The following is a 15,698-nucleotide window of genomic DNA, read 5'->3' on the forward strand; positions in this document are numbered from 1 at the left end:
AAAGCCGTTGTGATACCTTAATCTATGCAATGAGATACAGTTAAAAAAAAAAATAAAAATGTAAGACAGCTGATTGTCAAATGGCCTATTAGGTATTTGTTGTCTGTGCAGTTTACTTGCTGTCACTTTCAAAATAAATCGATACATATTACAAACTAATTCTATTCCGATTAAATGTAATTTCTCTTTCTAAAGACTACTATTATAAAAAATTCTGACTCCAAACATGTCACTTTCAAGTGTATCTTGTGTTTCAATATGAGTTTTATTGTTGTATTTCGTTGAGACGTAATGTATTTAATTGTTTGTACTTCGGTAACGCTTGAGCGGTTTTTAAAGCCGGATATGTTGTGTTCTATTGATCGAATCTCATCGTAATGGACCTGTCCCCGGACGAGGACCACTTCCAAGGCCGTCTGCTGCACCAGGTCGGTGTGGTGACCTTACTTTTTCATACTTGGTGATGTCATAATATATTGCCAATTTTGCGGCCTTCAGCTCCTTGTATGCGCCTCTGCTGTGTCGGTGGTAATTTGTAACGCTCACGCACTGTCGTAATGCACTAAGTTATTGTTTAAATGCCTTTTACATATTATTCATATTTTATAATTAATTAAAAAAATTGAATAAAGAATTATTTTTGCTTGAGATAAATTTGTTTGTAATTCGAAGTAATAAATACGCTTATGTTATCATTATTTAATATTATATTCCTCTTTTTCTATTTGTAAAACATGCTGTGTTTCTTTTGACGTTATTGTAAAATGTGTTAATATAATATAAATAAATAATCCTAAAATTAATGTGTATCCATATAATATGTTAATTATAATAAATCATGTTTCATTATGCTTGAAATTGTCATCTCCTTTTAAATATTAGTACTGCTCATGTCTATAAGTGACGGTTACTACGTTCCATTAGGTAGGCCATCAGCTTGTTTGCCATTCTAAATAGCATAAAAAAAAAATAGATTAAAACAATTTGGTTAGATATGAAAAAATACTATGTGACTACTTCAATTTTTGGAAAAAAATATTCTAATATAATAGATGTTTTTTTTTTGATGGGTGAAAATGGTACGGTAACCCCGCCTGCACTAATGGGATACGCTGGCGGAGCACCAGTGAAGGGTGATAGGTGAGAATGAAAACAGGCCAGTTAGCACATCATGATGAATTCATACAGAATTAACCATGATAGTTTCCAGGGAGAACTGCGAGGAGGTCGACCTGGTTGGGTATATTGCTAGCAATAGGATTCTCAGTCACCATTACTAACAATCCCTTTCCGCCCAATATAATAGATGTTAATATTAGCTAAATACTGAACACAAACATTGTAATCATTAATCTAAACATCGCTAAAAGGCATCTATAAGGTCTGTGTTGAGGAGTCCTAATGGTTTTCTAAAACTGGTTCTACATAGAAATCTGTACAGTATACTCAGCTGTATGCAACAACAAAACTAAAGAACAAATATATTCACTTAAAAATATAAGTATAAGCAAGAATGAAATAAACTGGAGCAGGGAAGAAGCCTTTTATTTTATTGGATAAGATACCCAAGAAGAGGCTCTTATTATAAATATAATATAAATTTATATATATAATTACTAATTATATATTTTTATTTAACTCTTTAGTGTATCTAATACATAAAAATATATAATGGCAGTTAGAAAATCCATTCACCAAAAGACAAAAAAAAATCAATTATATTCAATAATACCTTTATATTCCCATATATTTGATATAAGAATAAAAAAATATAATAAATATAAAATTGCAAAAAATATATAATTTCAATAAAAAAAATTATATTATATAAGAGTATTATAGATAGATAGACAGATACTCTTTATTGTTTCCTCCAAAAGATTACAATAGTAAACTTATTATAAATATAAACAATTACACAAAGACAAGAACTAATCACAATGAGATTATATCCCACATATTTGCTTTATACATTATTTCTGAACAATAAAACCCTTGTTAATGTTAGTCAAGTTTTCCCAGAGTAAAATGCCATAGCACCACCAGGCATAGCACTTGAGTCCTCAAGAATAGCAGCACATTTGGAGTTTTAAAGGAGTCACAGTGTATTCAGTGATGTTCATGTCTATACCACGGTGTTAATTACCACTGTCTAAAAATAGAATATTTTTAAATTATCTAGGAAATAGGAATGGGAGTTGTTTGCAGATAAATTACTGATTTATGCCCTCCCTCCGTTCAGGCTGCACTATGGGACAACGTGGAGCTCCTGCAGGAGCTGATAGCGTCGGGCGCGGAGGTGGACGCGCGGGACGCGAGCCTGCGCAGCGCTGTGCACGCGGCGGCGCTGGCCGAGCGCAGCCGCTGCCTCGCCGCGCTGTGTGCTGCCGGCGCTGACCTCGACGCCGTGTCCGATGCCGCCACTGGTGGGAAGGTAGTGCCACAGTACAAGTAATAGTTCTAAAGAACTGTAAGAACACTCCCTGCCACCATCTGCGATCTGATCTTATCCCCTCTCAAGTATGCATTAGTGTCCAAACTCTACTGGACGTCTTTAGTTTATGCTTCAGTTGCCGCCGATGTCAAAGAAGGATAGATAGATTGTTATGGAAAATTCAAAATCAACTGTTGCATGCCACAATAACACTGTAATTATTTGGAAGTGGCCACTTAAACAGCTGACTAAAATAAATAAATATATATATGTATGTATGTATGTATGTATAATCAAGGTCCATCTCCTTCTTTCACCATGGGTGATGTAAGAGGCGACTAAGGTAGGGCGAGAGATGAGCAGCAGTGTCCCTCTTAAAACATCACCGCCTGACAAACGTGGCTTATGTATACTGGTGGACAGTTAAGGGCTGATATGATGGTGATGACCTGAATTCTCTCGGTGTCTCGACCGGCTCACACTGTCCGTGTTAATTAATTAACGTAAATAAATACGTGCGATAACTGTGGTCTCTTATAAAACGTTCAGTCCGTACAGTTTCTAGAGGATTGACTCCCCGTTGTGCAGACGGCGCTGCACATCGCGGCGGAGCGCGGCCACGTGGAGAACGTGCGCACGCTGGTGGCGGGCGGCGCGGCGCTGACCGTGGCCGACGCCGGCGGCGCCACGCCGCTCGCGCTCGCCGACCGCCACGGCCACCGCCACGCCGCGCGCGCCCTCCGCGACGCCATAGGTACGAGCTTCGCTTCTCTACTAACGTAGTGTAACCGCCCCATTGCTAGCAATATACCCTGTTGGGAGGGAGGGATTGTTAGTAATGGGGAAGTCAGTCGCCATCGCTATCGATATAACTTATCAGGTCGACCTCCACGCGGTTCCCCTGGAAACCATCGTGACTAATTTATCGTCGAATTCGTCATAATGGGCTCACTGACTCGCCTTTCATGCCTACCTATCACCGCTCACTGGTACCCCGCCAGTGTATACCGATAGCGCAGGCGGAGTTACTATAACATTATCATTTAAAAAAAGACCCTCAAGGAACCTTGATACGTTATATATAATATTTTAAATTTACGCACAAAGTTTTTTATTTTGGTCAGATTCGAACTTGCGACCTTAATGGTAATAAAGTCAGTACAATGTCCTACTGAATCATTGAAGCATTAAATTCGAGTGATACATAACAATGGCGTCGCCATTTCTCTAAATCTATATATATATATATATATATATATATATATATATATATATATATATATATATATATATATATATATATATATATATATATATATATATATATATATATATATATATATATATATATATATATATATTATATATATATATATATATTCTTTATTGCACTTGTAAATTACATTGTTAATGCATTTATAAATATTGTGAGCAAGGGTGGACTTATCTCTGACAGAGATCTCTTCCAGTCAACCCAATGCAGTTAGAAAACATGTTGCTAGCGGGCAGCTGAAGTGCTACAACTATTAATATTTAGTGTACATAAACAAATATACAGTTAAATAAAATATTAAGATACATAATAAAATATTACATAAATACATATACTATAAATAAATATAATATCTACCTACTTATACAATGGATGTTAAAATAAATGAATATACTACCTACAATAGAAATTTAGTTCAATGATTTCAAAGTTTGACAGTTCAATTATAAAAATAAATAAATTAAGATTATGACTCAAAGGAAAGAAAATGTAACTTCAACCTTTTCTTGAAAGAGGTAATTGAAGGGCTCTCTTGTATGTGGGAAGGGAGTTTGTTCCATAATTGGGCAGCTCGATACGAGAAAGAGTTGTAATATAGTTGTAGTATGTATCTCTTAATGTAATATTTTAATTTTATAATTTCATGTCTTCATTGCTTTATGGGTCATCATAAACTAGATTTATAATTTTGCTTCAATCAATTAGAATTTTTTTTTATGTTAGTCCTTACAATATCGCTGCGATATCCAGTTGAAATCTACACTAATATTATAAAGAGGAAAGATTTGTATATTTGTGTGTATGTAGGTTTGTAATGAATAAACACAAAAACTAATTTGCCAATTTCAAAAATTCTCTCACCATTAGAAAGCTACATTCACCCTGAGTAACATAGGCTGTATTTATTGCTAGAAAATATTAGGGATCCTTACTAAAACTTTAGTAACGTAACTCGAGGTGTAGAAAAAAATGCTATAAAATATCTTTGGTCGCGTGCGCTGCGGAAACTATTGGTGATAGAACAAAAGTATGTTCTACAATATTGAAGGAAACATCAATAACTACAGAAAACTCCGCGACACTATATGTCCAACTGTTATCGTTATGTCACAATAGCCACTTTTTAAAATGTGAAAATGTCCACCCGTGCGAAGCCGGGACGGGCCGCTAGTTTTAAATACAGAGATAAATCCTTAGTGATCAAGAATAACAACGCATGAAGGGCGCCGCGGGCGGTGCAGTATAATCAGCCATTCATTTGCATTAACATAGGTAACTATACCTAAGTATAAGTTATAAGTTTGTTGTTGTAGAAGTGTCGTGAAGCAGTTGTGTTTGCACGGCTGTGTTTCGGTTTGAAGGGTGGGATATGGCGTGAATTTACTGAGTACAGAGGAATAACATCTGAGTCCTCAGGAATGGCAACGCATGCGGGGTATCATGGGCGAAACAGTATACTCTGTTATGTTCACGGTACTGCTCGTGTTTATAGGCGACGGTTACCACTTTCCATCAGGTGGGCCGTCAGCTTGACTGCTAGAGAAATATCGGCTCGGAGTCGTCCCCGAATGTTGGTTAACTAGTGGTTAATGTAATTAGCGTAACAAGATTAACATTATCGCTCGAGTGTTGTTTTCGTAAAGAGATTAACGCGTCTACTGTTAAAAGGTTTTTTTATGGGTGAAAATGGTATGGTAACCCCGCCTGCGCTAACGGGATACGCTGGCGGGGCACCAGTGAAGGGTGATAGATGAGAATGGAAACAGGCCAGTTAGCCCATCGTGACGAATTCATCAGGAATTAACCATGATAGTTTCCAGGGGGAACCGCGAGGAGGTCGACCTGGTTGGGTATATTGCTAGCAATGGGATTCTCACTCTCCATTACTAACAATCCCTTTCCCCCCACTGTTAAAAGGTTAATTACATATATACATTTGCACCGCTCGCTGTCGGCAAGGAATCCATCTTTACACCCTGGAATTAGAATGGTCAACACTCAGGTTATAGAATGATTTACCGAAGCAAAACACTGATATTATGTTGTGGCCAAAAGCCAGCCTCGAGAATTCTTGATAAAAATAAGTAAATAACAACAAATAAATAAATTAATTGTATGTGTCCATTATAAATCAGTGTTTAATATAAATTTATAAATTAATAAGTAAATAAATAAGAAATACCATTGGGAGTATGAAATGGGGCAGTCAGAGCTCACTCTCCATCACATTCAAGCGCATAAGCATATTTCCGCTACACACCTATTTTTTTTTAAATGAATGATAATGCAATGGTAACCCCACCCGCGCTAACGGTATACACCGGCGGGGCACCAGTGAGGAATGATACGTGAGGATGAAAAGGCAGGTCAGTTAGCCCGTCGTGATGAATTCACTTGGAATAGAATACGGTAGTTTCTAGGGGAAACGGCGAGGTGGTCGACCTGACAGGGTGTATTGCTAACAATGGGGCTACTAATCCCCATTTTTAACAATCCCTTCCCCCCTCCCCCCCTTTACATACCAATTAGGTAGTTTGTGCATAGAGAGTACTCCATACTGGTTAGTAAGTAAGGAAAGGAGATGCAATGAGGATATCGCTGTAGACGTATCGAATTCGCGTTGGAACGCGTCGGTGTGTGCGTAATCCGTATGTAAGTAGCTATAAGCAGGCATGGCGTACAGGGTTACCAATTTAGGGTAATTCTCCCTAAATTTAGGGAAAACACTCTACATGTGAAATAAAATTATTTCTTTATACTAATCACTTGTTCATAGGCTTATTATTTGTATTATAAATCACAAAATAAAGTGTATAAATCAAAGACAATCCCTACTAATATAAATATAAAAGTGAGTTTGTTTGTTTATTACCTCTTACTGTCTTTACGGTTTAACCAATCCCTATGACATTTAGTATATTCAAAATTCAAAATTCAAAAATCATTTATTCATGTAGGACATTTTAGCCGCTTATGAACGTCAAATTTTTACATTATAATTTTATATTTTCCCTACCGTCCAGTTCGGTATATAGATCCAATTGAGAAGAACTGGCAAGAAACTCAATTGAATTACTTTTTTTAAAGCCAGTTTATTTACAATGTATATTTATATAGGTGTCTATGTCTAACATTAAATGAAAATTCAGTGCATGAACAACTATTGCCATGCACACTCGTCATTCAAGTAATCGTTTAGTGAGTAATAGGCTTTGCTCAGTAAATATGATTTAACAGATGTTTTGAATTTATTTAAGGGTAATTCCAACATATCCTTTGGTATCTTATTGTAAATTTTTATACCTATTCCCATAAAAGACCTATTAACTTTTTCTAAACGATACTTGGGGACAGCAAGTTTGTCTTTAAATCTAGTATTAATATTATGAATATTGCTGTTTTTTGGAATATATCTACGTTACAGAATGAAAAAAGATATAGGCATTTTATCTTGATCAGTGAATATATTTATTTTGTATGTTTTTTTTATGCAACTTAGAATGGCAAACAAGCTGACGGCCCACCTGATGGTAAGTGGTAACCGTCGCCTATACACATGAGCAGTACCATGGACATAACAGAGTATACTGTTTCACCCATGATACCCCCGATGCGTTGCCATTCCTGAGGACTCAGATGTTATTCCTCTGTACCCAGTAAATTCATGCCATATCCCACCCTTCAAACCGAAACACAGCCATGCAAACACAGCTGCTTCACGGTTGAAACACGAATGGGACAGAGGTACCCAAGCAATCGACTTTTGTACAAAGTCTCTCTCTGATAAAATGTATAATCTGTATGTATAATTTGTATATATTTATTTTAACTTCTGTTTAGCACTACTACTGCCCACTCACTACTTGCTATGCCACTGCGTTAGATTGACTGAAAGAAATCTCTTTTAGAGATAAGTTCACCTTTGCTAACATTGTTATTAACTTATTGTCGTTACTGTATGTTTTAGTGAAATAAAGAATATATATATATATATATATATATATATATATATATATATATATATATATATATATATATATATATATATATATATAATCCTGGAAATTACGCTAATTAGCACAACTAACATTTGCATACACTTCCGCGCAGTTGACAAACACTAGACATCTTATTTACTGTTATTTATTCAATACTCTTATACCATCAATCAGATCAAACTCTTGAAACCATCGTGGTGGTTAATTCGTGTGGAGTTCAACACGATGGACCAACTAACCTGCTTCCATGCTGACCTATCACCGCTCCCTGGTGTCCCGCCAGCATATATCGATAGTACAGGCGGGGTTAGGGGGAAAAGGATTGTTAGCAATGGAGTTTGACAGCCCCATTGCTAGCAATATGCGCTATTAGGTCGTCCACGTGGTTCCCCCTGGAAACCATCGTGAACAATTCTTGTTGAATTCGTCACGATGGGCTAACTGACCTGCTTCATCCTCACCTATCATCCTTCACTGGTGCCCCGCCGGTGTATACCGATAGCGCGGGTGGGGATGCCATTCCATTATCACCCATTAAAAAAAAGTACAGGCGGGGTTACGATTCCTCTGTCACCCGTTAAAAAATTACTGTTAATTTTCATTTTGAGACTACTAACGAATTTGTTTTTTTTTTTTTATTTTTTTTTTATTTTTACCAACTAAGGGAGCTCGACAGTTTCCCAATTCGCTCACTTAGCAATCACAATACATGAAACATAATAAAATTTGTTCATTGGATTCTTTCTAAATAATTTATTGCCATTCTGCGAAACTTGTCAATATATCCATGTCCGCGTACTGGCTCGTGACGCCGCTAAGCAGAGTCAATGCCAGTGGGAAAGAAGCCTGTTTTGCTATCTCTATTCTTCTCAACGGAACATGGATACAGTCCTTTCAACGTGCTATATTTGTGAATAACAAGAACTGCGGTAACAACAAGCGCCATCTTTATTTTTGCAATCGGGAAAAATTATGGGGTAAATAGTTTTTGGTAGTACAACCCTCGTCGGCATACACTTGTCAGTAGAGGCGGATCGAGTGAGCTCCGCGCGCGGCCACTTGTCTGTCGCGTTTACGTAAAACTCGACCGCAACATGCGATCGGCTTCGAGTAGTCGTGTTGCATTATCGAATAATTTTTTTTAATTGTGCCAAGTGTGAGTGGATCTGATGTTGTAAGGGTTCCGTGTTACGAATTTTAAAATATTTTTTTTAATATTTCTTGGCTAGACTATTATTCGTGTAACAGGATAAAGATGGATAATTTAATTTTAATGTCTAATTACCTCATTCCGTGTTGTTTTTTTCTGGTAACCAATTTTTTTTATGCGTCTTGGAATGACAAACGAGGTGTCGGCCGACTCATAATAAAAAAAAAAGGAAATTAATTTTTTGAATTGTTTTTTTTTCGATAATTTTTTCTCCGTCAATTTTCAAAGTTTTAACCGACTTCTAAAATAATGAGATTCCCAATTCAATTGTATATTTTTATGTTACATCTTCATGTCAGCTGTTAGCTGTCCACCGCTGAACATAAGCCTTTCCTTAGGTAGTTTAGCCAGTAGTTGCCATCTTTAGCAGGCGGATTGGCAACCGCAGTTTGGCTTTTGATGATGTTTTAACAGGGACGCTGCTGCCCATCCCTCGCCTTCCCTCAGTCGCCTCTTACGACACCCACGGGAAAGGAAAGGGTGGCCCACACAGCCGTATAGATATGTATAATTAACGTAGCATAACAAAGCCAGAGTAATTGATCAGAGCGCAGCCGGATGTCCGCACATTGACGGGAGCAATTAGTACGTACATACATTTACCAGAGGGAGACTTTGTACATTACATACATACATACAAAGTCGATTGCTCGGGTACCTCTGTCCCATTCGTGTTTCAACCGTGAAGCAGTTGTGTTCACATGGCTGTGTTTCAATTGGAAGGGTGGGATATGGCGTGAATTTACAGGGTACAGAGGAATAACACCTGAGTCCTCAGGAACGGCAACGCATGGGGGGTATCATGGGCGAAACAGTACACTGTTATGTCCATGGTACTGCTCATGTGTATAGGCGACGGTTACCACTTTCCATCAGGTGGGCCGTCAGCTTGTTTGCCATTCTAAGTTGTATAAAAAAATTATGGTTTCCAGGGGGGAGAGAGCACGTGGAGGTCGATCTGATAAGGGATATTGCTAGCAATGGTACTCGTAGTCCGCATTACTAACAATCCCTTCCCCCCCCCCCCCGGCTTGTGTTGGGGAACATAATTCTAATCATGATAAGTAATATTTCATATGAACTTGTTAAAAAATTTCTTTCTTTAAACTCTTCTTTGTATAACGGTGGAAATTTCCATCATAACATTGAACGCCCAATAATTATATAAAAGACCAAGTTCACTTTAAGTTGATCGTGTCTGGATGCCTTTTTAATATTTATTTGCAGAAAAAAAAAAACATAGCTGTCAAATTTACTTTTTTAACCATTTTTCCTTTAATTTTGAACATGAGTTATATCACCTTGATTTATTTCACCAATAAAAAAAAACATACAGAGAAAGGTTAATTCGTTTCTTTGTTTAAAAATTTCCACAATATTGTACACTGCTCTACCTGCTGACACTGGCTCCTTTCCACTTTGGGTGTTGTTGGAAGAGAACTCTATTAGAGTGAAGCTCGCCTTTGTACATTTGATTACCTCTGTCATATTCTTATAACTGGTGTGTACAATAAAGAATTAAATTAAATAAATGAACTGCGCGAAACTAAACCGAGTTAATTATAACCTAATGACACATTACAATTGTTTATTAACCGCAAACATAAATTATTTTCTTAACACTTAACCTACCGACATTTCATATATACCTAATCCTACTATGAGGGACCCATTGCTAGCAATGTGCCTTATTAGATCGACCTCCACGTGGTTCCCTCTGGAAACCATCATGAACAATTCTTGTTGAATTCGTCACGATGGGCTAACTGACCTGCTTCATCCTCACCTATCATCTCTCACTGGTGCCCTGCTAGTGTATACTGATAGCGCGGGCGGGGTTTCCATTCCATTATCACCCATTAAAAATATGTATCTTAATATGGAAAAAGGTTTTAGCCAATTGGATAGAGAACAAGTAAATAATAGTAAATTGTAAATATCGACAAATGCCTTGTATGTATATTGTAGGAAAAGTCGATAAGTTACATGGCGATACAGTAACGTTGTACATGAAAATTCTTAAATTTCAAAAACGGTCATTTGACCGCGCTTGGTAGGTTTAGTATTAACAGAACGAGCATGTCCTCGATACAAACGGTACAGGACGGATAGAGGATGACGACTTCGATGTACTTGTAAACATGACTCTTGGAGTGACATAGATTTACCTGATTAATACATTATGTACTTGCATGTTATAATTTAAGTTTGTATTTGTAAACTTCTGTTATGTGCGCCTAATAAATAAAATAAAATTTGTACCATTGAGGTGGCAATCAAGCATACGGCCCACCTGGTGGTAAACGGTTACCGTAGCCTGTAAACGCCTGCAATACCAGGGGTATAACGCGCACGTTTCCGACCCTGTAAAAACATTTAGTCCTGTAAAACATAAGCAGTTAGATATGCTCCGCTTAACATTTAGTGTTTGTTTTATTTCAATCGGTTCATAAATTAAAAAGTTGTGTCAATCTAAAGAATCACATATGAAATGCTGTATGCAATTTTTTGATTCATAGTCAGTTTGAATACCAAATGTATGGATAGAAAGGCCATCTCTCTTTTCATTTAAGAGTTTCCTCTTGTCGGTGCAACCAATTCATGCATCTTCCTCCAGCCAAGTCTATCCCAGGCCATATCCTTTATCTCCCTATACGACATGACACCTAGTGTTTCCTCTATCTGTCCCATGTAGTTATTCCTCGGTCTTCCTCTTCCTCTTTTGCCCTCTATCTTTCCTTCTATTATGCTCTTAAAAAAATCGTCATGTCGTATAAGGTGGCCCAGCATTTCGCCTCATTTTGCATTTTTTTTTATATACAACTTAGAATGGCAAACAAACTGACGGCCCACCTGATTACCCCCCACGGGTTGCCATTCCTGAGGACTCAGGTGTTATTCCTCTGTACCCTATAAATTCACGCCATATCCCACCCTTCAAACCGCAGCACAGCCTTGCAAACACAACTGCTTCACGGTTGAAACACGAATGGGACAGAGGTGGCCTAGCAAACGACTTTTGTACAAAGTCTCTCTCTGGTAAATATCATGTCGACCTCCTCGTGGTTCCCCTGGACACCATAGATGCGTCACGGTGGGCTAACTGAGCTGCTTCATCTCTTCTTCTCATCTCTCACTGGTACCCCGCAAGTGTATTCCGATAGCGCGAGCGGGGTTACCATTATATTATGTAATATTCATTTATACAATAACAGTCATACTATTGTGTTTGAAATAAGTTACAATATTCTAAGAAAAAAATACTAAAGAAAGAAACAATAAGGTCGATAAATAACATGATAACTTGTTATAGATAGGAGTAGATAATGAAATCTTTTAATATATATATATATATATATATATATATATATATATATATATATATATATATATATATATATATAATATTATATATTTTAATTATCAATACATCTTAACAATTCGATCAGTCGCTATGTAATTTGGTATACACGTACTAGAAACAAGAGAAGGTCGCACGCTACTTTCTACCCCGTCAGTGAGCATATCACGTCGCGCAGACGCGTCGCAAGTCGCGGCTAAGATTGTTTGTTTATTTATTTTACACTTTATTGCACCATTTAGTAAAGTAGTAAATACAGTAAATATTAATGAGAAGTGATACAAAAGGCGGCCTTATCGCTGAGCAATCTCTTCCAGACAACCTTTGGGTAGAGGACATTGAGAAAAGAGAAAAAAGACAAAGGGTTGGTAGCGCACTATTATATATAAACAAATATATACAAACATATATACATATATACAACAGGAGAGAGTGAAAGTGGAAGATGAAGAGAGAACACGGGAAAATAGTATTAAAGGGAGAGATTATAGGATTTAACAGAGGTTTTGAAGCTAGCGAGTGATTGAGCGCACCGAATAGAGACAGGTAGTGAGTTCCACAGGCGAACTGTTTAAACAGTAAAGGAATTAGAATAAAAGGTAGTGCAGTGAGCGGGAAATTTGAGACGTAGGTTATTGACACTGTGTGAAGTATGTCCATTAGCCTCACTGAGGTACACGAATCGGTCTTTTAGATAATCAGAAACAATGGATTAGCACATTATAACTCAGTGAGAATACAAAGTAAAAATAAAAAAAATCTTACATAATGAAGTTGTAAAAGCTAACCACACAGCAAAACAAACAGCCGCAAACCGCAAAAGCGCGCGAGTTAAAACAAAATGGCCGACTGGACGATGACACGTGAGAATTATTCGCTGCTTTTAACTAGTGATGGGTAATGTACGATATCTTTATATTGAGTTCTGTACATTGACGACTACCCATTGCGATATCGCCCATATTTTTTTTTTTATACAACTTAGAATGGCAAACAAGCTGACGGCCCACCTGATGGAAAGTGGTAACCGTCGCCTATAATCATGAGCAGTACCATGAACATAACAGAGTACACTGTTTCGCCCATGATACCCCCCATGCGTTGCCATTCCTGAGAACTCAGCTGTTATCCCTCTGTACCCAGTAAATTCACGCCATATCCCACCCTTCAAACCAAAACACAGCCATGCAAACACAACTGCTTCACGGTTGAAACACGAGTGGGACAGAGGTACCCAAGCAATCGACTTTTGTACAAAGTCTCCCTCTGGTAGATAGTCGGATATCCATATTCATTACGAGCGGGTACTTCATTTCAACATTATATATTGGATAATCGATAGTTAATATATCTATTATTGGGCCGATATATGTATAGATATTGTAACTACAATATAGTGTGCCCACGATACAGTTCGCCTAGTGTGGGGCCCATTGTATCTTGTGTTTGTAACTTGGTGTTTTTGTTGAATAATAAATTTCTATTCTATTCTATGTTTATTTTCATCGTCACCTATCATCACTTACTGGTGCCCCGCCAACGTATACCGATAACGCAGGCGGGGTCACTATTCTATTATCAACCATTAAAAAAATCATGATTATTGGTTAAACCGTTAAGGCGTAGAGGGACAACAAACAAATTCACTTTCACATTTATGATTATCACAGTGATTTCCCCTGTGACAAAACTTTAACAGTGATTCTCGCCAGCTGTGATCTAAAGTCGCACTCGCTACTATTTGCTATTGAATGTGAAATATCTAACATGATTTTTTATGATCACTGTACCAAAGTCTGTATTCGCTCACACATTTACAAGCTAGTCGATCCTCTGCTGTGATTTCACATCACTATTGACTTTGCGTGCTATTGCGTGTGGCCGATGATTCACGAATAAATCCGAACGCAGCGTGTATATGCGATTTCAGTTAGTGCTATTTTGTGACAAACCCTGTGAAGAGACATAACGTTATGAATTTGTGTATCATTAGATATTTCACATAGTACCTGTGAAATATTACAAATCTATAAAAGATGCTACAGCGATTCCGTAAAAAGAAATATGCGCGCGCACGACAGCGGCAAGTGCGTACGAGTCTGCGGTATGCGCACGAGCAGGAGGAAGCGGAAGTGGCGTACGACGCCGCGCATTATTTTCTGGATGATGTCGCGGACCCGTGGAAGGGTGAAGGTTGGTGTTTAGAGTTCTCTAATAAATCTTCAAGTATGAATATAGTTTTTAATGGCGTCTTTTTTGCCCTAAAGAATAAATTGCAATTCAGTAGAATAAAATAGAATTCTATAAAATATATATGTATTAGATTTTTTTTGTGGCCCTATGATGCGTTTAAATTGTCCATTCCGAAATCTACTTACATATGTTTTAAGACTATTTCCTTCAAAATCTATGTGTAAACACGCGTATTTGTAATCAGAATTCAAATATTTACAATGTAAGGTCTACAAAACTGGATCCGGTGAGAGCAACGAAACCCATTATAGCACGGGTGCTAGCTTTTCATTTTACTATATATCAAAGACGGAAGAGAAAACCATATTGCGTATTAAATTCGGTACGGTGCCATCTATTGACAGATAATCGAACTAAAATCACTGTCAATATGCTACGCATATCACTCACATACGAAATATCTCGTCGTTTCTGAGGGTCTACCATGGAATGTATTCCAAAATTTCGGAGCAGAATGAAACACAAATATTATGTTACAATTATGCTACATTTACTGTGTCGATTTCTGTATAAACAAAAACACGAAATTGAGTCTGAAAATTCAAAATTTCGTTTCTTGGTATGTCCTATTGTGTGCGAGTTTACAATTGAAGACGCTTTATAGCGGAATTAATTTTATATTTAACTGTGGGTAGATGTGCAAACAGGAACATTCTTAAATACACACAAGAATAGATAAAATATACTTGGCTTTTGCAAGATGTACCTTTATTCAAAATGCATGATTACCTTTATTCAAAATGTACTACTATTCGCGTTGTAGAACTGTATGTTTGTTCCCAGACGCGCAGGAGCGCGAGCGTCTCTCCCACCATTCGCAGCTGCGCGAGCTCGTGTCCCGCGGGGAGACGCACCAGCTCAAAACCAAGCTGGCCTCCCTCGGCAGCTCCGCGGGCCTCATCGTCAACATGACCCCCGGCGGCGCCAACACGCTGCTCTACACGTGAGTCTGACAAGAACCTCCTGCTGTTGCTTTTTGAGAAATATCGGCAGGAGACAGTTTTTTTATCGAACTCAGAATAGTACTAGTTGATGGCTCACCTTGTGGAAAATTGTACCTAACAAGCTAAGTAGACATTATTATATTTAGTACCATAGGCACTCCTCATACGTTGCCACTCCAGAAGATGAATCTACAGGAGAAAGTTCTTCTAAAGCGAATCGGGTCT

At 37.6% G+C, this 15,698-nt stretch overlaps 1 protein-coding gene across 1 annotated transcript in view; it reads left to right on the forward strand.

The window, feature by feature from the left end:
• The first annotated feature begins 126 nt into the window (after positions 1-126).
• Positions 127-15,698, forward strand: part of LOC113517146 (leucine-rich repeat serine/threonine-protein kinase 1) — a 62,791-nt gene continuing 47,219 nt past the window's right edge. The window contains 6 exon segments of the mRNA XM_052897913.1: positions 127-428; positions 2,243-2,434; positions 3,023-3,188; positions 13,976-14,070; positions 14,313-14,469; positions 15,313-15,472. Coding sequence (XP_052753873.1) covers positions 378-428; positions 2,243-2,434; positions 3,023-3,188; positions 13,976-14,070; positions 14,313-14,469; positions 15,313-15,472 — 821 coding nt within the window. The 5' untranslated portion in view covers positions 127-377.

The sequence above is a fragment of the Galleria mellonella genome, unplaced genomic scaffold (assembly GCF_026898425.1).
Source record: "Galleria mellonella isolate WM207_F2 unplaced genomic scaffold, CSIRO_AGI_GalMel_v1 utg121, whole genome shotgun sequence".
Lineage (NCBI taxonomy): Eukaryota > Metazoa > Arthropoda > Insecta > Lepidoptera > Pyralidae > Galleria > Galleria mellonella.